The 22,604-nt window shown below is 44.5% G+C and overlaps 2 protein-coding genes and 1 long non-coding RNA gene across 9 annotated transcripts in view; 1 reads left to right on the forward strand and 2 right to left on the reverse strand.

The window, feature by feature from the left end:
• rpl36a (ribosomal protein L36A) overlaps positions 1–22,604 on the reverse strand; it is a 135,705-nt gene that overhangs the window by 44,482 nt on the left and 68,619 nt on the right. The window lies entirely within an intron of this gene.
• The window catches only part of LOC125712497 (dystrophin-related protein 2-like), an 89,211-nt gene that overhangs the window by 14,664 nt on the left and 51,943 nt on the right, over positions 1–22,604 (reverse strand). For 2 of the 5 annotated variants that reach the window (XM_048982620.1, XM_048982616.1), the window contains exons 1-11: positions 21,689–21,847; positions 19,993–20,154; positions 8,795–8,951; positions 6,593–6,710; positions 6,061–6,329; positions 5,174–5,320; positions 3,823–3,901; positions 3,307–3,367; positions 2,762–2,823; positions 2,097–2,171; positions 1,362–1,563 (exon numbers count right to left, since the gene is read on the reverse strand). In XM_048982620.1, the coding sequence (XP_048838577.1) occupies positions 1,362–1,563; positions 2,097–2,171; positions 2,762–2,823; positions 3,307–3,367; positions 3,823–3,901; positions 5,174–5,320; positions 6,061–6,329; positions 6,593–6,710; positions 8,795–8,951; positions 19,993–20,039 (1,217 nt within the window). In that variant the 5' untranslated portion in view covers positions 20,040–20,154; positions 21,689–21,847. Of the gene's footprint in view, positions 1–1,361; positions 1,564–2,096; positions 2,172–2,761; positions 2,824–3,306; positions 3,368–3,822; positions 3,902–5,173; positions 5,321–6,060; positions 6,330–6,592; positions 6,711–8,794; positions 8,952–19,992; positions 20,226–21,688; positions 21,848–22,604 lie in introns of those variants that run through there. The other 3 variants (XM_048982617.1, XM_048982618.1, XM_048982619.1) reach the window with 3 other exon arrangements.
• On the forward strand, positions 5,177–6,183 carry LOC125712509 (uncharacterized). Its single transcript, XR_007383331.1, has 3 exons — positions 5,177–5,300; positions 5,814–5,892; positions 6,056–6,183. It is a non-coding gene; the product is annotated as an uncharacterized LOC125712509 (long non-coding RNA).

Below are 22,604 nucleotides of genomic sequence, written 5' to 3' on the forward strand. Positions count from 1 at the left end.
GAAGTCAGATTAAATATACCTGCCCCCCTGGTTCCTACCCCCCTGGTTCAGGCATCTGAGATGGTATAGTCCTCCACGGTGAGCCATTGTAGTGTTTTCAGACCCCATTGTGTCTCTAATCATAACTGTCGGCTCACAGACAATTCAGGCACTCGAGCATTCCAGATGGTGCCCCTTTGGCCTTCGCAAATCCTGCTGCAGGTCAGGCAATGAACCACAGCATCAAAACACGGGGACATAAGCCAAAAGCTGGGAATTACAGCCTGCATTTGGCATATAGATTCACAGTAGACAATGGAAAGCCTGCTCTGACCGACCTCTCTGCTTCACTGCAAAAGGGAAGAGGCAGCAGAGCCGTAAACACGGCCAGGCTCAGCTAAGCCGGCAACTGGCTGCCTCGTGCAGTGTCACAAAAATAGCAACCTCACCCTCCCCAGCCTCAAGGAAACATGCAAATTTCCGTAATGTAGGAAAGATGCTTCCAGTTTAACACTGCTTAAGAATCTCTTTTCTCCTTTAAATGCTACATCATGCTGTAACATTTTACCTACTGCACACTGCTGATTTATATTCAGAGCAAACATCACAAACGCAGTGCAACTAAAAAGGACAAGTAAACCACATTAAAGTAGTAATAACTGCACAAACACAATGAGGGAAACCTTGAAAATAGAAGGCAGTTATATTTACTGTAGATAAGTACTCATGCATGTATGTATATATGTCTCAGGGAATTCATTTCGACAAGCATGGTGAAGGACGGACGATCCACTTCGTAGCTGACAAAATGGGACTTTGCTAAACGTAAAGAAGAACACAAGAAACCAAAAGGATCATGAAGGGTAAAGAACAAGGCAGACACATATATATACAGATAACAAGGATAAGACAAGGCACAGGTGTGGGAAATCAACAGATAAAGAATCAAACACTAGGGAAGACTAGATAACATGGGCAACTGAACAATACAACAACCAGGGAACAGGGGGCAAAAACAAGGAACTGTAACTAAAACATGCAACTACATAATTAAGCAATAAAACACAAAATAACATAACTAATGACTATTAACTAACATTATATATAATATTAACTCAAATCCACAACAGAAGGGAACATAGTTTCCCACTCAGCCCATTAAGCCATGCGGTGGCCTAGGTAACAGCAAGAACACAAGGAGCTAAGAAACGGGACGGCCAGTGACACCTGCTGGCCAAACGGAGAACTGACATAGAGAAGGGGGAAGTACAGGGACCGATCCTGAAAACATCCTTGAAATGTTTCCAAAAAACAAGCCGATTCCCAACAACTTGCCGATTCCCTTAATGGGGCAGGACATGGCTGGGCGCCGCATGTCGCACCTGTCATACACGTTGAGCAGCCAGTTCAGGCACATGTCCACACACAGTGGGACATTGATGGCCACCCCGCGTTCCTCCTCCAGCCGCTCGTACAGGCCGCTCAGCGCGTGGATCACCTCCATCACGTCCATCATGTGGTCTCCATGCTGTATCTCCTGCTCCCGGAAGACATCTACCACATTGGTCAGGGTCACCATGTCCACTGTGGGATTGGTAGAGACCAAAGGCCAGTCAATTCTCTGTAATCCTTTTCAGTGCCTATGGAATTCGGCCCAACTTAGTTATGTTTTGCTATGCATGCAGGGTTTGTGTTTGCTGTTAGAGCCGCCTTCGCTCACGTCTTTGAAGGTGCCTACTTTAACCATCAATGACAACTGCTAGCACCCGCAGCAGAGAAATGAACGCCCCTGACATGGGCCATGGATCTGCAAAGTCGAGGGCCGTGCAGCAGCGATCTACAGTGCATGCTTCCCTTCCCATGAGCAGTGATCATGGCTGGTTTTTTGCAAGGGGGTGCTGTGTCTCATGGACCAGTGACGGGTCATTGGCCAGACCCGGAGCACGTGCTCCTGTCGCACTCACAGTAGGCCAGACCTGACAATGGCACCACGTCAAAAACAGGCAACTCTCAACTGCTCCTGGCTATTGTCTCATGCAAATTCTCAAGCTTCACAATGGTGACTACATCTCTAAGGCACCAGGCCTTGGGGAGTGAGCAGAGGGTCCCACACTCACATCGCAAGGCCTTCTGCACTCGTCTCAGCTTCATGGCCGTCCGGTACGCAGAGAATTTGATATTGTTGAGATCGGCTGTGCTCAGGTGAGGGAGAAGTAAGACAAGTTAATGAAATATTCATATTTATCTGTAAATACAGTAGCTACATCGTAGGTGACTCAATTTTGCATCACCATGGGATTTAAAATTATTTATCTGGCTCTTGCAGAGAGAATATTTATCTTCCATACTCCAAAATGATTAATAAAGAAACCCAGTGTGGTTTAATAACAATTAATTACATTCACAGTGATTATACATCTGGGTTCCATGAAGCTTGTGGGAGTTTTACTTTATACACAAAAATGTTCTGAGGGCAGAATGAAAAATTATTCACTCACAGGGAGAATCAATCTGCTTGTAGAGGTGGGTACAATCAACTAGAGGAGGCAGGACCAAGACATCTGATTGGTTGGTTCATTCTCCTCTATTTACTTAAACTCACCTCTTCTACGGTCTGATTGGTTCAGAGGGATAGCCAATTATTTTTTTGTTCTGCCCTCAGAATATTTTTGAGTAAGTAAAACTCCCATGAGTTTCTGTGAGTATCATAATGAGGGCAGCAAGGAGAAATAACTGAGACCTGGGCTATAGGCTGCCGTCACGGTGGAGATAACTGTCTTACCCAGGGCCTGGTACAGCTCTGTCAGCTTTGGATGGTCCCAGCAGGTTGTCTGAGCCTGATGGCTAGTGGAGGAACAGAAGGAAAAGGTGAGAAAATGAAACCAGGGGAGATAAAGGGAGTACAATACCAGTGAGATTATATTCTGCACGGTCATGTGACTGCCAGCATAAGAATTCTGACGTAAACTAAACACACGAGGGAGACTGTCCAGCAGACAACCAAGATCGTCATCACAGCAAGCAAGTGGAATAGAGGTCGAGAAAAGAACCACAGAGAGAGAGAATGTTTATCCAAGAACCCTTGGTTACAGTCCTACTGTTTCTGTAAATGACTGTGGTATAACGAATAGGAGAGCTGCTTGCCCACATTTACAGGAATGGCCTTCTTGCAGTGGAGAGATCACCTTCCCAATTATGCCAGTGAATGCAGGAAATTTGTAAAAGCACTGGCAATGCAGATTTTCATATAAGCAAGCTTGATTATTGCTGGCCCTTAACAGTTTTACTGCCTAAAAGGTTTCTCTTTTTCGTAGCAGTAGTTCTTACTTGATGTAGTATGGAACCTTGTTTGGAGATATGGCGCGCTCCCACGGAACCTGAACGGAACCTGAAGGTATGTGGATATGCAAAATAAAATATGATAATTGAAATATTATACATGTAATAAAAGGACAAGAAAATCCATGTCAAAGTCAGGGACAGGCTAGAAATGACAGCAGGGATTGGAGGATTGGAAAAGGGTTTTGGTTGGAGTCAGATTTCTGTGAGAATGAAGACGAGGGAATATAAGGAATCCAGAAGTAGACTAGAGTGTCACAAAACATTCGGGAAGGAATTTACAGGATGAGCTGTAAGGTGACATTACAGAGGAAGGTGACATAATCCATGGTAACCCAGGGCTTCTGCTCTCTCAGCGCTGGTACTATACTTGGGATCTTTACAGCCAGACTTGTGCTGCTGACTCAGACCAAACCATCACAAAACGAAATCCCCTGCAGCACAGAGCTGTATTCGCAAGGTGACACGTGGCAGGAGACTGGAGACACTGGTACATAAGCTTACTGGACAGGAAGTGCTGGGATCCAGGTCCAAACTCTCTGTGGGCATCGTGTAGCTGCTTTAGTCTCTCCTCGATGGAGCACTGCAAGACACAAGGGCATATGTAGCGGCCAAAGAAAGGATGATCTTGCAGTTCTGTCCCTCTGTTCCAGGCTGTAGACTGAATGTCACGGCATAAACGTAAACAGGAAGTGTGTTTTTTTCTCCTTGGAGCAGCAAAAAAACTCAACAGTTCAAATCTTTAAAGTAAAGTAGTTATCCAACATTAAATAAATGTTCTCTAACAGATGATGACTGCAGCAATACATCCTCGATTAAGAGGGATTGTCTTGGTATATATATATATATATAGTGTGTGTGCGTGTGTGTGTGCGTGTGTGTATCTCAGACCCTGTCAATCCAGAACTGATTGAGGTTTCATTTCAGGACCGATTTCTCCTTTTTTGAGCATAACTTATATACCCTGTCCTTTGAAACACCCAGTAGCCACCTTGCTGCAGAATGAATGCCTTTTTGCATGCCTTCATAGGCTTGAACTTCTAAGGTATCTGCATTATTCAGAGACACATACTGTGCAGTTCAATCTTTTCCTCGGTCTGTTTAATACACAGCTACGATAAAAACGTCAGGAAATGGGGCAAAATTGTGACGCTACGCATCAAGTAGTTTTTATTTATTATGCATTAATACCATAATTCATCTGCAGAACGTCACGGGAAAATGGAAGATGTTCTTATGAAGATCGACGCGGGACAGAGTATCGAGAGAGCAGAGACTCACATCGGTCCATATCAGGCAGGGGGCGTGTTTGCTGATCCTGGGACCACGCCCACCCCGTACCGCCCGTGTTTGCAAAGTTTGCCACGTGCTCATTGGGCAGTTATTATTGCTGGTGAGACTGGTCGGCTTAGGGGAACTTTTGGATAGAGATGTACTATCACTGTTTTTTTTTTTTATTTCATGGTGCAAGCTGGGATTTGATTGCTTGATTGCATATACTGCTGATAAGAAGTTAGCTTGTTAGCAGAACATGCTGCTTCAGCAAATGCAAAATGTTGGTTTAATATTTAGTGTAGTGACTGTGGCAAACAGGGGTTGAGGTTTAAATATCAAACACACCACCAAACATTGTCTACCCCTGAGAGGGATATTAAGTGTTCTGCAAGCGTACTATCGTCGCCTAATTCACTCCGCCTGAGCGATGTTTATCAAGATGTGAAATGCAATGAAAAAAAATCAACTCAACAGCTACATAATCCTGCTATTCCTTCCAAAAGTCTCTGAAGGCATTGGCTTGGCACATGGGACCCTCAAGAGGTGGCAGCAGTGAGGAGACCATCAGGGTAGCCTTTACCTGCAGCAGCTTCCATCTGCTGTTGAGGTACTCCAGCGAATGGGCGTTCTCCACAGAGAGGTGCACGTTAGAGATGGCCAGCTGGTGCGTCAGATTGTTGACATGATCCATACCCTCCTTTACTTGGGTCAGCTCTTCCTTGAAAAGCTGTGACGGAATGTGATCAGCATGATTAGAGAACGATTAACTCTTCCTGACAACTCCTTGACCGTTCAGCCAGTATAGCACTTCTTAATTCCTGCCTGTTTACAATAACAGTCCTGAAACACTGATGGATTATAAAAAGAGACCCACTATAATCTCTCTCGTCAAAGGCCACAGAACGATAATCACGTTGTCGATAATCATTGAAGCATTATATGCGCAAGTCAAAATATTTTTAAAAGATTTTACATGAAAAGCAAACTAGCATGGGCGTCCACGTTGCTCCATTGACTGGGAATGGCTTATTTTGCATATGAGTGGTGCGAAAAAGCAACGTACCGTGCATCACAAACAGACAAACTAATTGATCCATTGAGTCACGCAGAGCACTTTGATTTCTCTGAATCAGATAAGCATTAATGAAGCAATTATCTTCGCTAAATGCTTTAGTGACGCCCTGTTTATATCTTCCATTTGTTTTCCCGTTTACATTTAGCCGACAGACTCAAGCAAAAAGCAAACGACAAAATCAGATGCACTGCAGGACACAGAAAAAATCGTTTTCTTCCATAGAGGTAAGGCTTTCATCCAAAGGGATTTACATCTCTTTACATCCGTTTACAAGTTGCTTTATTAAAACATTTCACTCAGCTCTGTTTCTTATGGATATAACATCCCTCGGGACTTAAAGGAAACAGATTTCATCACAGAGTGATATCCTCACTTGCCTTTGGACAGCATACCTTAGTGGCGTCGATATGGTCCTGCAGCGTGTCGATGAAGAGATCCCCCACTGGCTCCCAGGCGCCCCGCACACCCTCCGCCTGCTCCAGCGCTGTGCTCAGCTCCCCCATGGCCCCCTCCACCTCGGCCAGGAGCTGCAGCATCTGCTCCAGGTGCCGGTGCCGGTCCATGCAGCGCGCCGTCAGCTTCTCCCAAAGGTCGCCGGCCACGCTAGCCTGCTTCCACACCGAGCGGCTGACATCCTGAATCCGCCGTTTCGGTGACGTGTCTGAGGGGAACGGGAGGTCAGGTGGTGCTGCTGACAGTAGAAGGTGACAATAGAAGAGGGTGCAGCCCTATGAACCTCATACCAGTGGGTCTCTCCTGGCTCCTCAAGTTAAACACTGGCAATTACTGGGGATTTTTCCTATTACTGAGCTGCTCTTTACCTCCATGATCTAAACTGCCTGAGTACGTTTAAGCTCAGTAAGGGTTATTGCACATGACCTTAACGTTGGCACAAAGAAAGGCGTAATATACAAACAAAGAGACCTTTGCCATCGACGAGGGCCTCCTCCTCAGGGAAAGGATGCTGTGTCAAGAAGCTCTGGGCAGATTCCAGTACCGAGTAGATGAAGGAACCTCTGGAGTTCACATCTTCCACAAAAGCCTGCAGGGGGAGTTCAGACTTTCACTAGAACACCGAGGTCTGAATCGCTGCAGAGCAATGAAGCAGCCAGTAAACACAAACCGAAACTGTAACTGTCTGTCACCATAATAGCATCAGGAGAACCCTGGAGCTCAATATGTGTGACACATTATGTTCTAGATGTCCTGCAGCATCATAGTGCTTTTCATACATCAGCCAACAGTCTGGGTGTATCAGCATTAAAATGTCTACAATGTCTTCTCACGTAACATTGCACCCTAAGCCAAGTCTGAGTGCACTGCAAGGTATAATCTTGCACGTCCCTGAAAGTATGAAAATTAATGAAATCACTTGTGTTGCAGCTTCATTTATGTCATACTTCACAAAACCACAGGACCACAGTAAGTTTCTTGCAATTAAAGTCTATAGCAAGTATATTAAGCAAAGAGCCTCACTGAACTGTTATAAAAAAAAACAGCATGCATGGCTGAGTGTCTTAGATGACTCTTTAACCTTAAATTACCAATTGAGACATAATTTAACCCAAGCAGTGTTAAATCTTTACACCATTTTTACTTTCACTTGAAGTCCTTTCAAAAGTTTGAAGTTTGTTCTTCTTTAGATGCGAAATCACTCAGCAGAGCAACATAAAGGCTGCATTATGCGTGCAGACAGCTTTTATGAAACATGTTCTCCTCACTTCACAAAATATTGACCCAAATCTACCTGCCTGGATCCTAGAGATCCTATGATAATAAGTTTATTTTTCCTTCTGATCTGTCAAAGTTAAATCTTAGAACAGAAAACGAAAGGGACAGATTCTTACACGGGGGGGTGGCTGTACACGGCACAGACACTTCAGATCAATAATTCACATCTGCTAAAATCCTGTAAATCTCTGAGGAACAGCCAACACAAGTTGCCCTCTTTGCGCTGTCTGAAAAGTTTTAGACACCAAAAGGGCTTTGAGGACTGAGCTGAGATAAAATTATGATGTAGTGGCTCAGTAATGCGGGCATTATGGTTCAAGAAGTTGTAAAGATTTACAGCAGATTTCGAGCAGCTTGAAAAGGTGAGAGAGCAGTGAAAATATGCCCACATACAGCACAAAGAGAAAGAACACTGGGGTATTTTCTCATAGTGGAGATTCAGATCTGCAGCCTGGGCTCCGATTAATTAACAAACGCTGGCTATACCCAAATACAGGAGTGCCCCCCCCTTGCTGTCAGCTCATCCCACAGATGATCTCAGAAGAATGACAGACTGGAAAATTACGACAAAAGTGCAGGAAAAATTGCACTCTGCAGTGACATGTTCTCAATTACAGCATGTGCGTGCAGAGAAATTTCCCTGACAGGCACCGTCTGGAAAATCCATGGTAGATTTAGTGCGTAAAGAAAGAGACACTCAAATGCTGTCATGCCACGTGGCTGTTATTCTCTACGTTCCCATTCTGTAAAAATCGGAAGATGCTCTCCAGCAATTCATTATATTTTTCCTCCCAAAAACGTTTTATGGGTTGCGCATGCATCAGAGAATTACCCCGTCCTTCCATCTTCTGTAACCGCTTGTCCAATTCAGGGTTGCAGGGGGTCTGGGGTCTTTCCCAGTGGCTATGGGCGCAAGGCAGGGAACAACCCAGGGTGGGGCACCAACCCATCACAGGGCACAGTCACACATCATTCACAACTACCAGCAATTTGGTAACTTCAGTTAACCTCAGCATGTTTTTGGACTGTGGGGGGAACCAGAGTACCCAGAGGAAAGCCCTCGATGACGCAGGGAGAACATGCCAGCTCCACACACATGGAACCAGGCCAGAGACTGCTGCTGAAGGCTGAGACTGATGTGAGGTGTAAAATCAACTGTGGTAAATCCAAGATTCATTGAAACCAAGGATTTACTTGCACCAAATGTACTAACTTCTATAATCCATCCAGAAGCAAACACAGGGAAAAAATTAAATGTTCAGCTCGAGCTTGGGCTGGCCGGGGCTTAACTAGACCATTTTGTGCAGGTGTCTGCCACCAAAAATGGGCCAGTACAAGCCGCATCCAAAGCGATTTGGGTTAGGGTGGCTGTCTGAGATTGGACCACAAGCTTACCTGGTGAAACTCGAGTTGGTGCTGGACGGCTCCTACATCGCCCCCTATGGGCAACTGCTGGGACAGCTCCTCGTCCTTCAGAGTCAGCCAGTCGGTGACCTCCTGCAGGGATACCTGCAGCTTGCTGCTGTTGTCAGAGAGAGCTTCCAGCCGCGTTCTGTGAACACACACCGCATCCCTCTTTCTAGCACTTAAATCCCACACTTTCAGCTTCCCAGAATTATATTATATTCAGCTGTTTGAAAATGCTTTTGCCAAAAGCACTCAACATACTTTAAAGACTCAAGAGAGAAGTACCATTTTCCTAGGGCCCCCGCGGCAGTATACATACATAAAATACAATAAATCCCATCCACAGCACAATGCAATACAATACAATATAACATACATGCACAGACACAAACACGCACTCGCAAACACACAGACACAAAGTTCATTTTACATCAATTTAAAATTTCAAGTCCTATCTTTTCGGTCCACAAAACAAATTGCTACCATCTTCTCGCGTACCACTAGGGGGCGCCCAAAGTACCACTTGTGCTTTGCGTCCTGCAGCGAGAGAAGAATGGCAGAGCATGAGCTGCTGCTCTTTCATAAAGATATTATCAGTCTGCATATTGAAACTTTTCTCCGTTTTTCTCAACTTTCAGTTCACTTTGCCAGGCGAACCCGCGGGACCGACGGGGAGGCCACATTTGGAGCAGCATGGAAAGTTCAGGAACCGACAGAACAGCGGGATTACGGGGCAGGGAGGGTCGGTCTGCTAGAGGAGGATGGCAGCTCAGTGACCAAAAACATTACATTCGCAAAGCCAGTAACAATCCTCTTACATTTACAAAGATTCATTAATTTTTTAAATCCAGAGAAGATTATATCGCACTGTTATATTATATTACAACTATATAAACAAATCACAAAATGTAAAATATTTAAATGTATTAAGTGAAGCTGTTTGCTTCACTTATATAAGATTTTTAAAAATCAGAACACATATATAAAGGGTATAATGTTAATGCAGAATAATGAATAATAACACGATTAAAATAAAGAGAACTTTGCCACAGCAGGCATTACTAACAGCACGACATCAGTCAGGTTCTCCACCAGATGGCGCTGTCTTGGAAGCACTTAGTGTCACAGTTTATGATATGAGCTGTGATGACATGAAATGCTCTGAATTTACAATGGATCACGTCTGCTGTTACCAAAACAAAGCCGACCTTCCTGACAGCTGCTTCTCTCTTGGAGCAATCTCTGTTATAACTCTTTAAAGCTGGGGACCTCGCATTGGTGCTCAAAGATGTGTAGTATATCTTTGGAATAAGCTTTTTTCATTGTGTTTCCTTTGCAGTATATACCGTGCTCGAAATGGGGCTCTGTTGTAACCCCGATTACAACCCGAGGAGTTTCTGTGAGGACCAGTGTTACCCTGGGGAGTCACACTCAACCCAGACAGTCCATATGCACAAGCGCACAAGCATGTCTCATAATTCAATAATTCAAGCTTGTTACCACCTGCCTTCCAAAATTGCGTTGCAATCCTAATTATTTCTTCATGGAAGATGACAGCCAGCTGACGGTTGATCACAACGCCGATAGCATATAGTACAGCTACATCATAACTCAGCCATCTTGGTTAAAGGTTGAAGTACCATGCAGAACTCTCTATATATAACTGAAGAGCATATTCAGCCCACAGGACACATTTTTGAGAAAATATATGACACTCGAATGAATTTTGAAAATGTATCTTATGATAAGATCTCATCTTAATAACAAAAATTTGACTAAGTGAGTTTTGGGAAATTGATTTCAGTTTGTTTTGGAAGTAGATTGATCCCCCTGGGTTAATCCATCCATCCATTTTCCAAACCGCCTATCCTACTGGGTCGCGGGGGGTCCGGAGCCTATCCCGGAAGCATTGGGCACGAGGCAGGGAACAACCCAGGACGGGGGGCCAGCCCATCACAGGGCACACTCACACACCATTCACTCACACATATGTGACCCAGGTGGAGATTTGACCCCCTGGGTTAATCATAAACTTAATCATATCACACATAACAGACAGTATGTTAAACATTAGAATTATTGAAAGGTGTCAGATGTCACTAAGACATGAGACTGATAAAAGAAGATCGAGCTGTAGAGTTTAATTCTGAAAATCAAATCGCTAATCCAGCCTTAGAATCAAGAGCTGCAGAATGATCAGGCTCTAACAGTGTGTCGGGGAAACTCCGAAGTAGCAAGAGAAGCAAAAAACGTCGTACAGAAGAGAATCCAAAACAAAACCTCCAGGCAGGAATGATGAAACACGACAAGAAGGGGGATCCAAGATATCAGCAGCTGTTGCCCTTAACCTGTCTTGTTTTTGCTGCAAATATCGCTCTGCAGACACACAGACTAAGGAGCCTGAAAACCTAAAATACAGTGGGATGGTGTGAGGCTAGCTGATTTACTGGTAAGGCAATTTTGCATGTAGTCAGCTTACAACAGAAACTAAATTCAGATATGTTATTGGTTTTGACAGTAGCCGAAACACACTGTTAGGCTGTTGGACTGGGGTTATAGCTGAGCGATAACTTAAGTCATACCTGCAGCTTCTCTGAAAAAGGCAGACGATACCTGGAAAGTAAACTCTCTCTTCTGGTCGACCATTATTCCAAAAAAAAAAACTCAGTGGAACAAAACTTTTGCTGTACCTACTGCAGAAAACGATTCCTCCAGTGACGCCAGGTATAGCCTGAAGTTCTCTGTAAGCTCTCCTCCCCTCTCATGAAAGACAATGTCCAACACTTCTGACAAAACATCAGGTCAGTCCAAGTGAATTTTCTCACCTGAAATGATCTCAGTGGGTGTCTCTCTAAAGAAGAACATTTCAGCCTGCCGGGCTCAATGTATCTGGCAAGCAAATGGATCTCTGGACAGGCTAACTACGTTTCAATGATGTTCTCAGCATCCATACTTGATGTCATACTGATCAGTGGACAACAACGGGGTTCAGCAACAAACTGTGCAATTGATTCCACTTTTAGCAATTATAAGGCTTACGAAAGAGAAACATTTTTTTAGCATTTGTACAATACCAGGACCCGGTTTATAGTCTCCGCCTGGGTTACATGTGTGAGGCAACATGTATACAGAGTTTGCATGTTCTCCCCATGTCGTCATGGGGTTTCCTCCGGGTACTCCAGTTTCCCCCCACTGTCTAAAGACATGCTGAGGCTAATTGGAGTTGCTAAATTGCCTGTAGGAATGCATGTGTGAGTGAATGGTGTGTGAGTGTGCCCTGCGATGCGCTGCCCCCCCCCCCCCCCCCCCCCCCACTGGGTTGTTCCCTACCTTATGCCCATTGCTTCCATGATAAGCTCTGGACCCCCCGTGACCCAGTAGGATAAGAGGTTTGGAAGATGGATGGATGGATGGATGTACAATAGTGTCAATAAAAGCACTAAATGGTTTCAAGGGTAGTAATATATAGTAGAGTGTACATTTTACCATTCATTACACTCAGAAAAGCTGGCACTACTACTGTGTCAATTTTTGATGCATTTTAAATATTAACTCCATTGCTCTCCTGATCTGTCAAAGGGTTCCATGTGTCCATGTTAACCAGCCATTTTTCTGTATACATTATGTTTCCCTTATGTTGTTTTGTATCTTCCCCAGGCACACGTGAATAAGAAACTCTGCCCACACTAGCATCACCGACAACATTCACAGGTTGTGTATGCCGGCAATAAAACTCACTGTTCCAGAATATCAATCACAAACAATGTAGAAATGGTTTATCCTCATTGTGAGTTTTTATTGCACTGTTGTGACAGTGTTGCTTAACAACAAAAGCTAAATTAGAGTCCCTTTTCATATGTTCTGACAGACTTTACTGAACGTCAGGTCTAGCATAGGTGGAGCTTACATAACAACGTAGTAAAGAGTATATGTACGAAACCCAGCGAGGGACAATAGCATTCATCAATATATAACATTTATGGAGGGCTTGCTTGACATTGTAGGTGCACATTTCCAGTTCTTAGACTTCTGTAGCTATTGTGGCCTTAATTGGTTCTGTGTTTTCCCTGTTGAACTACTGAAAGAAGCTATTTAGTTAGTTTGGAAGGGATGCGTTGATAGGACTGTCACTACTGTAGTCTGATAGACTTTATGCCTTGGCATATTCTACAGGGGTTACTCTTGTTATTGAAGTGGTCCTCTATCTGCAGGCGAAATAGGTTGGGCCATAGTAGATTGGGTGTAGGTTGGGTCTGTGGCTACATTAGGTTGGTTGTCGGCAGGGATGTCAGGAGACCTGAGGGTCGATTTTGACTGAGTACAATCCAGACAGACTTTAACAGAATAGGCAATGACTTGGGTCATGTTAAGCCAGAAATAAGTATTGTTCAAAAGTACTTGGTTGAGTACTAGGTTGCCCCAAAACCATAGGGCATCACCAGACATTCCTAATGTCCACTTTCCACGCAATTCACAGTGTTCATAGTGTCCACTGTCTTCCATTTATCTCCATCGTGATCAGATTATATGCATTCCGCAGGTCCATCTTTTTGAAGTACTTAATCGATGAAGCCCTAGAATGATCCCCCCGATAATGGGACAAGATCGTTCTCATTCCTGAGAGATTATCAAGCTGAGAAGCAAAGCAAATAGGTCTCTCCAGTCGCGAGCTGTCATACAAGTTCGGATTAAAGGATGTGATTAAATCCCTGATGAAACACCATGATCTCAGTGTTATTGTCCTCATCATCTTGAGCAGCCAAGCAGACCGACTCCAAGGTTGATTTCCACCAGGGTTCAACTAGCAAGATTTCACATGTACTCCTGCCTTAAGCCAGGTGGGAAATACTTCAGAATAAAAGTGAAACATCTGGATCTGCCAGAATAGATGGAGAACTGGTGGTTAGGAAGCTTGTACATAACAGTCAGATCTGGGTTTCATCCTGTCCAAACAACATACCCTATGCAGCGATGGCAGCTTGTCAGGAATCCAGGTCCACTAGTGTAATGAACAGAGAAGAGAGAATACAAGTGCAGTATTGCTAGGTTTTATTACCGGAATCACAATCCAAAATCATGGTCAAAAACAGGCAGTAGGTCAGAGGGCAGGTGCAGGTAGACATAGAAAACTAATAACTAGGTCTTGATCTGAATCCATAGTCCACACACAGGCTAAAGGTCACAATGTCAGTAACAGCAACACAGGAAAATGTCCAAAATGAACCAAAAATCCAGAACAAGTCATTTATGAGACCAGGATGTCAACACAACAACTGCTCAGTGTCCTGTGGCACTTGATACATCACAAGTAGGTAACTGAACTCCAGGTGCTTTTACCACCTGCTAACTAAATCAATCTGAAGAGTTACATGTTTTACATTAATAGTCAAGGGAGATCTTTGAGTTAGACTTGATACTGAATTACATATCACATCTACCAATGGTTATTTGTCTTGAAAAGTATAGATACCTGCTTATTTGTACAGAGAAACTGAAAATATCCGTGTTGATTGTAACAATTAAATCGTTATAGATTATTAAAGGAATGTTTGATTTAACTAGTTTTTCCATTAATCATCAATGGGCTGTGTTAATGAGCACTGTAAAGCTGATCATAAAGGCTATGATCAAATAAAAATATTCACTGCCAACAAAAATTTCACGTGACTGATTTTATCACCAGACATGTTTAGTTTAACATGATTTTAATAGTGCAGTTCATCCAATCAGTGCTTCAGTGACTCACAGCTGACTAATTAAGAGTTCAGCTATTATAGCGTTACAAGGTTCAAGGCTGAGAAATACTACTGTACATCACGAAATGTTCGTTATCCTGTTCCCCGGCATCTTCTCTTACAATGCAGCCCACACTGCATGCCGATTGCCCCCACACTGTCAATTCTTTCTTCGCAATTTTATTTCCATGAAAATAAACCTCCCAGTTGATAACAAGACAGGATGTGCTTGCTTATTCTCCATCATGGCGCATCGATGTTTGGTGGTGTAAGGCAGTTGTTAGGTGACTTACTGTACATGAGATACTGGAGGAGGAGGACAGTTTGGCCGAAGATCATAAGAGGCGTGTAGGGGTCTGGTGTCCGTCTGTGTGAAGGGGCTGGGGGTAGGAAGGACTGGCTGCTTGTCAGCCTGTGTGTTTGTGTGTGTAAAGTTTGTGCCCTGCATCTCACAGGACCCTTGGGGAAAAAAAACAAGACGCAGTCTTTGGTCTCCACGGTCCAGTGGGATCAGCCATATTCAATGAATTTAAAACAAGCCCCTACCCCGTCATCTATTCACAGATTCAAGGCCGCTAAGACACTAGTAACTACCACCAACACATTTTTTTTTCAGTCAAGATAGAAGCTCGTATATAATAATCCATGCTGAAAGTTTAATTCAAAAAAGTATAATCCTCTTTAGTCCTCGCACTGTCCTTATTCAATCTGAGTCTTACTTCTAGCAGAAACACGTACATTTCATCTGTCAGGTAAGCTAAGGGAAGCCACCCTTAAAGGCCAGCCTCGCAGGTTAGCTGTGTTGATACATCACAGATACTGCAAAAACAGATCATGCTTCTTGTTAATTTTGATGACTGTTTGAACGTGCCTTTGGGCTGTTTGCTGCATTCTGTCTGGCTTTCTCGTGGAGAGGCGTCCTGCACATGACATGACTGCAGAGAAATGATGCAGGAAGGGCGATGCAGGATACGAGCACAAAGCAGGGACCCACGACTAAGACAGAAGCTGAGGAATCATCACACCAGTGAGGAGGCTGCGGCTTAATGCACAGAGCTTCCAAAGTGAATTCCAACTACAGAATACAACAAGAGGGCGAGAGGTTAGGTCTGCTCTCAGAATTCAATCAGATATTCTTATCTAGCAGTATTACTGAAATTCAGATTATTTTTTTTGCAGAGGTCCCCACAACGTCAAAATAAGGTTTTTATCACATTGTGGGTACATGTAATATATATCTGACTCACAGACACACACACACACACACTATGAGCAATTTTAAAATGATGGTTAGCCTAATTTCCAGGCTCTGGAATACCAGAGGAATTCTGCATACAGGGAAAACAAGCAAAGTCCGCACAGAAAGAGCAGAGGTGGGATGCACACCCCCAGCCCTGTACGTGGAGGCTACAGGGACGCCTGCAATGCTGCTCATAACCATCACCCCCCCCCCACCTCCCCACTGCTCTTATAAAATCATTCTAAATATGAGCTTGCGAGCGTGAGCCTGTGAACTAGTTGCAATGCATGTGTCTCACGGTCAAGGGGTGAGACTTGAGAGCCCTGCACTGGGAACACTGCCCAGTAGCGAAGTCCCAGTAACACCCAGTTGGCGGTGAGGTATAACACCCTGCTGAAGATAATCATGCTGGCTCTGCCTGCAGCTCTACAGAGCCCCCCCCCCCCACCACCACCACACCAGGCTGGGGAGGAAGAGCTCCGCTCTAACCAGCTGTGTGGGCATCCTGTCCAAAGCCAGATGCACACTGACAGCTGCCGGAACCAATTGCGGTTCTCCTGCCCGGATCGCTCCTTCAGGCCCTCCCCAAAGGCACCACAATCTCCAGTGACCACCTACCACAAACAAAAGACCTCTCTGCCCCCCCCCACTGAGTAAATGTGCCCCGATGTGGACTAAATGGCTTCATCTGCCTCCGTGTCCATCTTGCATGTCACAGCTAATTGGTCAAATGATTTTCTGGGGTTACCAACATAGAAATGATTGTTATGTGACTTTAACTGAGTGGCTCAGTGGGCTCTGTGCCCGTGATCAGAAGGTTGCCAGTTTGAGCCCCAGCCTGGGCAGAACAGTCACCTGTCTGTGGACCCTTGAGCGAGGCCCTTAACCCCCAGCTCCAGGGGGGCTGTATGTTGGCTGATCCTATGCTGTAATCCCCAAGTCACGGTGAGCAAGATGGAGTAGGTGAATATTCCGATGTAGCTGTACTCATACATATGCTAATGTAAAAATATGGATTTATCATTTAATAAGTACTGTACCTCCAGTCAGGACAGTAAACAGAGCCTCACACTGTGGAAATGGGAGGTGCAAATCAGGACTTATCTGTGGTGTGGATTTTTATCAGCTTTAGCAAAGAGAAACACACAGGTAAATGAAACAGGCTTTGGGTCTTGGGAAGGGCTGCATCTCTGTATGGGGCTGGGCTATAACGTTATGGGTATCATTGCTGTGGGATATCAGGGTATGCTTTAGACAAGGCCGCACTGTGCTGCAGGCAGAGAGCCAAAAACTGGCTGTTGGAAATAAGAAGGGCAAACAGAATTAAACGGGTAACGTGAAACGACGGAGTGTCAGCCTGTCTGTCCCCTCGAAGTAAAACTTTCCCTGGTTAGGTCTGATGCCTTGGGAATATCTAAACATCCCTTCTGAATATTTCAAACTTTAACAAGATCAGAAAGGATAAACAAAAAAATTAAAAGTATGAGTTACTATTATAAGAAATAATTCCACTAAAGACGATGGCTCTTCATTGTAATTGTTCTAATAATTTCGTTAAAGGTCCACCATCAAAATGTCACCATGACTCATGGCTTGGCAGCAAGTTCCCAGCAGCATTTTCTGGCTTTTAAGGAATTCAAGGAGCACAGTAACTTAGGTAAACAAATGAGGCAGTGGCAGCTTTTCCAGATGATCTGTAATGACATTCAGCCCAGCAGCCACCACACACAGCCAGAGCCAAAGTAAAGCCCCCACATTCCACATTCCCCCAAAGCAAAATCCATCATGATCCCGAGACTCTCATTATATCATAGCTTCCAAAGTCATTGTATAAATTAAACTCATTTGTGCCATAATTTACACTCTACTGCTTGCAGCATTCAATATTCTATCTATCTATCTATCTATCTATCTATCTATCTATCTATCTATCTATCTATCTCCAGTTTTTATCCAACTTGTTTTTTATCACTATCGTTTGACGTATTGTACTGCTTCCTGTTTGACTCGTCACTGCCATAGTGGAACGTGGACCTTGGTCCTGAGGGGCTTTACTCTAAAATGGAGTAGCTTTCCATAAAGCTTTGGAGTCTTTTTCTGAGTTTCTGGTCCGGTGCAGTTTGGATGTGGGCAGAGCAATGTTTCATTCGAACTTGAAAAGGCGCCATTTTGGTTCATCGGCACCCATCTCTGACAGTACAGGAACAGTTCAGCTTAGTGTTAACAGTCATTAGTGTTGGCCTTTTCCATATTGTAGATCAGGGAATTATTTTTTGCTGCCATTATGCTTCTGAAATAGGCATCCTCCCCAGGGTACGCCCCATCCCGTCTTAAGCCACCCCACTCAGAATTTTGATATCTGCATTTTTTTATGCATTTATTTTACTTTATTATATTGTATGATGTGTATTTATGACCATTTTATATAATGAATCAAACATATTGTTATAACTAAGTCATATAGATCATTCCTGTAAAAGTCACACACGTCCTTCCCCATGATATCAGTTTCTTCCAGACTTTGCCACAGCAGGTGCGTACGCGCTCAGATCTCCGCTGTGCATCGATGCAGCAAGAGATTAGCAGTGGGCTGTTGAAGCAGTTAGTAGAGCATTAGCATCAAACCCTTCTTCAAAGGTGTGAAAATTAATTGCAGTTATTTTTCACAATTACATTTCGGAAATATGGGCGTAGTTTGCTTTGCAAGACTGTTTGCTATTATCATGTAAAGTCAACCATCCCTCAGCCCCGTTGTTTGGCCTTCTGGCTCGCTAGCTACTCTGGTTACTGACTTGTAATAGCACAGAGTCCTATTTAACTACTAAAGGAGAGCTCTGAATATTATGACCGTGAGCTGAAGGTTTTTACCACCACTATCGCAGGTTATATCACAGGAAAAATTAATTCTGTTTGTCAATCTTGACAACTCATAAACTCAGAGATGTTTGTAATGGTTTTGGGACTCAGTTTGCTTGGGGGGGGGGGGGGGGGCGATCTTTATTTCTATTGTAAATATTCAGCAGCTACAGTAGCCTAAGGATGTGGGGGGGAAATCAGGATTTGTTGCAATAACACAAAAGGTTCTTGCAAAAGTCATAAAAATCTTTGTGCGTAGGGAAAATTTGCGGAATGTCAAGAGTAGCTCCGTGGGCCTTGGAAACGCAGCCAGGAGTGTTAATCAGCCAAACCCGGCAGGAACGTTTTATCACATACAAGATTGCTTTTGATTGTAGAAGCCAGTATTCCGAAAAGCTGTCAGAATGGCACCTGAGGTTTAATGTCGTGTACAGAAACATCACCTACGCGTTCGGGATGTGGCCCCCAGCACCCAAGTCCTCGGCGCGCCACGAGGCTCGGTCGTGACCCGGCTCCCTTCGGGGTCATCAGGGGAATGCGAGACAACAGAGCCGGCTCTGAGGACGGGCCCCCGCACAGCTGTGCGGCTCGGGTGGGGGGCTCAGCAGGAATCCCCGACACGCACGGGGACGCCGGCCAGAACACATTCCCCTCATTCTGCCCTTTTCCACCGCCAGCAGTGGTGGGAATTTACTGCCACGTCTGAGGAAACATTGTGCCACTTCTGTCTCTCCATGAGGTCGAAGCAGAGCAGGAATTTGGTGGATATTGAGGTTAAGGATGTTGACGGAGGGGCCACCCATCTCCTTTTGAAAGACGTGTTCACTGCCCATGCTCCAAGAGTCCTAGCAGAAATGGAGCAGTCTGTCTACAGGACCATAATTGTGACCCATCACCACGAAATGAGTCTTATGGGTGTATTTCTGCCAGTGCGACTTAAGACTCATTTCGTGGTGATGGGTCACAATTAGGGTGACACTGTACGGCAGCTTCTACAAGCATTCGATTTATTGTCCAAGACAAAAATGAGCTTGGTCATTAACGACATAACCAAGTAAAGGGAATATCAGCTTACGTGATGAGACATTTACCATAATTACCTTACTTGGTAAAGTTTAACAGTTATGAATCGGTAGTGGTGGTTCTGGTTTGCTGGGTGTAATCCCAGTTGTCCATTGGTGTCACTGCCTGGCACATTTGTGTGGGCACCCCTCGAACGATGCCACCCTGGGCAGTTGCCTGTCTTGCCCTTTCCAGAATCCACCCATGTGAACAGGCCCATATATCAGAATCCGCTCCGATGGTCTAACCGCATTGCCTCGCTCTACCTTAAATGACCCCAATGGCTCTCTTACCTGATGTTATGGGACTTTCGCTTGATCTCGCTCCAGCAGAGGTTCATTGTGCCCCCCCCCCGAGCAGCTCGTCCTGCCTCTTCCCCCGTGTGCCCGGCTCCTCGTCACGATTCCCTGGCGCTCGGCCGCAGTGACGCCGCTGTCATGCGGCTCATCCAGAACCTTCCGGAAACACAGACAGGCACGGAGGCTGAGGACAGCGTCAGAAGAGCACGGCCGACGTCTCTCTTCACCTAAGCGAGCCCAGAAAGGCAAAAAAAAACAAGCAAGCATTGCTAGAGGACTGATCTGCCACGTATTCATACAGCGCGCACATACACGCGGTCCGGCTTATCTGGGGCGAGTGAGCGCTCCACAGAGGTGGTGACATCTCCCGTTTCTCAGTGACGAGCTGTCACATCGCCGGAGCTTCAGCACATCACCTGCAGCCCATCGCCGAATCTCCCTTTCCCCCTCAAACACCCGACTTTCCAGCCTAACAAGCAGACAAACACTCAAATGCTGAAGGCGCCGGAATGAGATTCAGAGAGGAGCAGCACATCCCTAGACTCTGCAGCAGTCAACAGTGAGTGTCTGCTCACTGCAGTCACTGCAAGGCTACCACATCTGCAGCATGGCAGCAATAGCTGTTGAGCAAACAAAATGTCACACGTGATAAGATGCTTATTTTTTATTCATATTCTTATTATTATCTAAATTAATTTTTATCGTTGTATTTATTGAAAAGTTACCCAAGATACTCAGCTTCTTTCCTTAAAATAGTATATGTGTTGCACTTTACCACCGATCATCCATCCATCCATCCATTTTGTATACCCTCTGGTCCTATGCAGCGTCACAGGAGTTCATAGCCTACCCTGAAAGCTATGGGGGGGCAAGGCAGGGACCAACTCAGGATGGGGCGCGAACCCATGGCAGACCTCCGATCATTTCATTATTAATACACATTCTTAATGAAAATGTGTATAGATCTCAGTACCATAAAATACTAAAAAAAATTTGATGTTCTGATAATCAACAAAAAAGACTCTCTGTGAAGAGGCTCGCTGTGAAAACGAGCAAATCTGGAATAAAAGGGCGAATTTGCTGGGCTGTCTAGTGTGCTTTGCCTAAAAAGCTGCTGTTTCTCTTAAGGGAACATAAAGTCGTCTATAATCCTGTCACCATGATCCACAAATTCTGCATAGTCACCTGCAAGACACACCTGTCCACAAGTGCCAAGATCCTCAAACTCCGAGCATTCATCATGAAATATTTTATATTTTATATTTTATCAGTCAAAATTATATCAATCTGAAGAACAATCTCCTTTTATCGGTTTCCCTATTTTAATACTTGATTCACCTTGAATTTGTATTTGCTATTTAGTGTTCTATTCTCTTTGCAAACTTAATTTAAAAAATCACCATAAATTAATATGCAATCTCAGGTACATACCCTATGATTGTTGGGGTTGAACTGGAGTCTAAAATGCATTGGAGACAGTTTCAAGTCACTCTTACATATACGACCTATTAAAATCAGTTAACATGTAAAAACAATGTAAAGCAAACCAGCACTGACAATGCGCTACATGCCCTAGGTTGGGTCTGTTCTATAGGCCTGCACAGCTTTACCACTCAGAAGAAATAAACATAAGATAATAGCAGCTCAATCCTTATTTTCCACACCGATCCATGGCAGTCATAACACTTACCTCAGACCTTGCCAAACCCAGGTCTGGACTCTGTGCGGATTTGGGTCCATTCAAGCGCTGGGCTTGTTATCATTATAAACCAGGGGTTTTTCCAAAGTCTGCTGGGTGGTTTGGCAAAAAACAGTCGTCATTTCATTTTCCCTTGTGGAGAAAGAATTTTGGAAGGCATACAAATATATTGGTACTGCCATCAATGAAAGCATTGTTCCCTCTCCATTGTTACCGTCACAATGACGACACAAGGGAAAATCTAGAGCCCTCATCCTCCATAACAGCTTGCACTGACACATGCATAAAAAAGCAAGTGAGACCCACTGAACAGAAATAATATCAGGCACTTAACAAGTGATACTGCCAAATGCTCTCCTGAGACATATTAATTCCTGAAGTAAAAAGGAATGTGCTCTCGACTGCCAAGCATCAGCTCAGGAATGAATAAAGGTTAATGTCACCTCTGTCTGACTTTGGATCCCTGCTCAACTGCAATTATAGTAAATATGTCGGAGAATGAACATTTAACATCAAGATGCAAATAGCTCCCGCAATTCCCCGCCGTACCTATTCAAAAAATAAAAGCGGACCAGCTGACACTGTCACCAAATAGCACCACTCAGCCACGCCCCGACGGTGTCTGCTCCGCCTTCCCTGAATACTAAATGCTAATAAACTGAATCTGCATTCACTGCCTTTGTCTTACTCATATTGAGCACAGTATCCACTCAGCCACGCCCTGACGGATTCAGGTAGGCATGGACTCTAGCTCCGCCCCTAGCAGGTTCAGGTAGGCACAGACTCTAGCTCCACCCCCAGCGGGTTCAAGTAGGCAGGGACTCTAGCTCCGCCCCTAGCGGGTTCAGGTAGGCACGGAGTCTAGCTCCACCCCCAACGGGTTCAGGTAGGCAAGGACTCTAGCTCC

The sequence above is a fragment of the Brienomyrus brachyistius genome, chromosome 18, assembly GCF_023856365.1.
Source record: "Brienomyrus brachyistius isolate T26 chromosome 18, BBRACH_0.4, whole genome shotgun sequence".
NCBI classification, from domain to species: Eukaryota; Metazoa; Chordata; class Actinopteri; order Osteoglossiformes; family Mormyridae; genus Brienomyrus; species Brienomyrus brachyistius.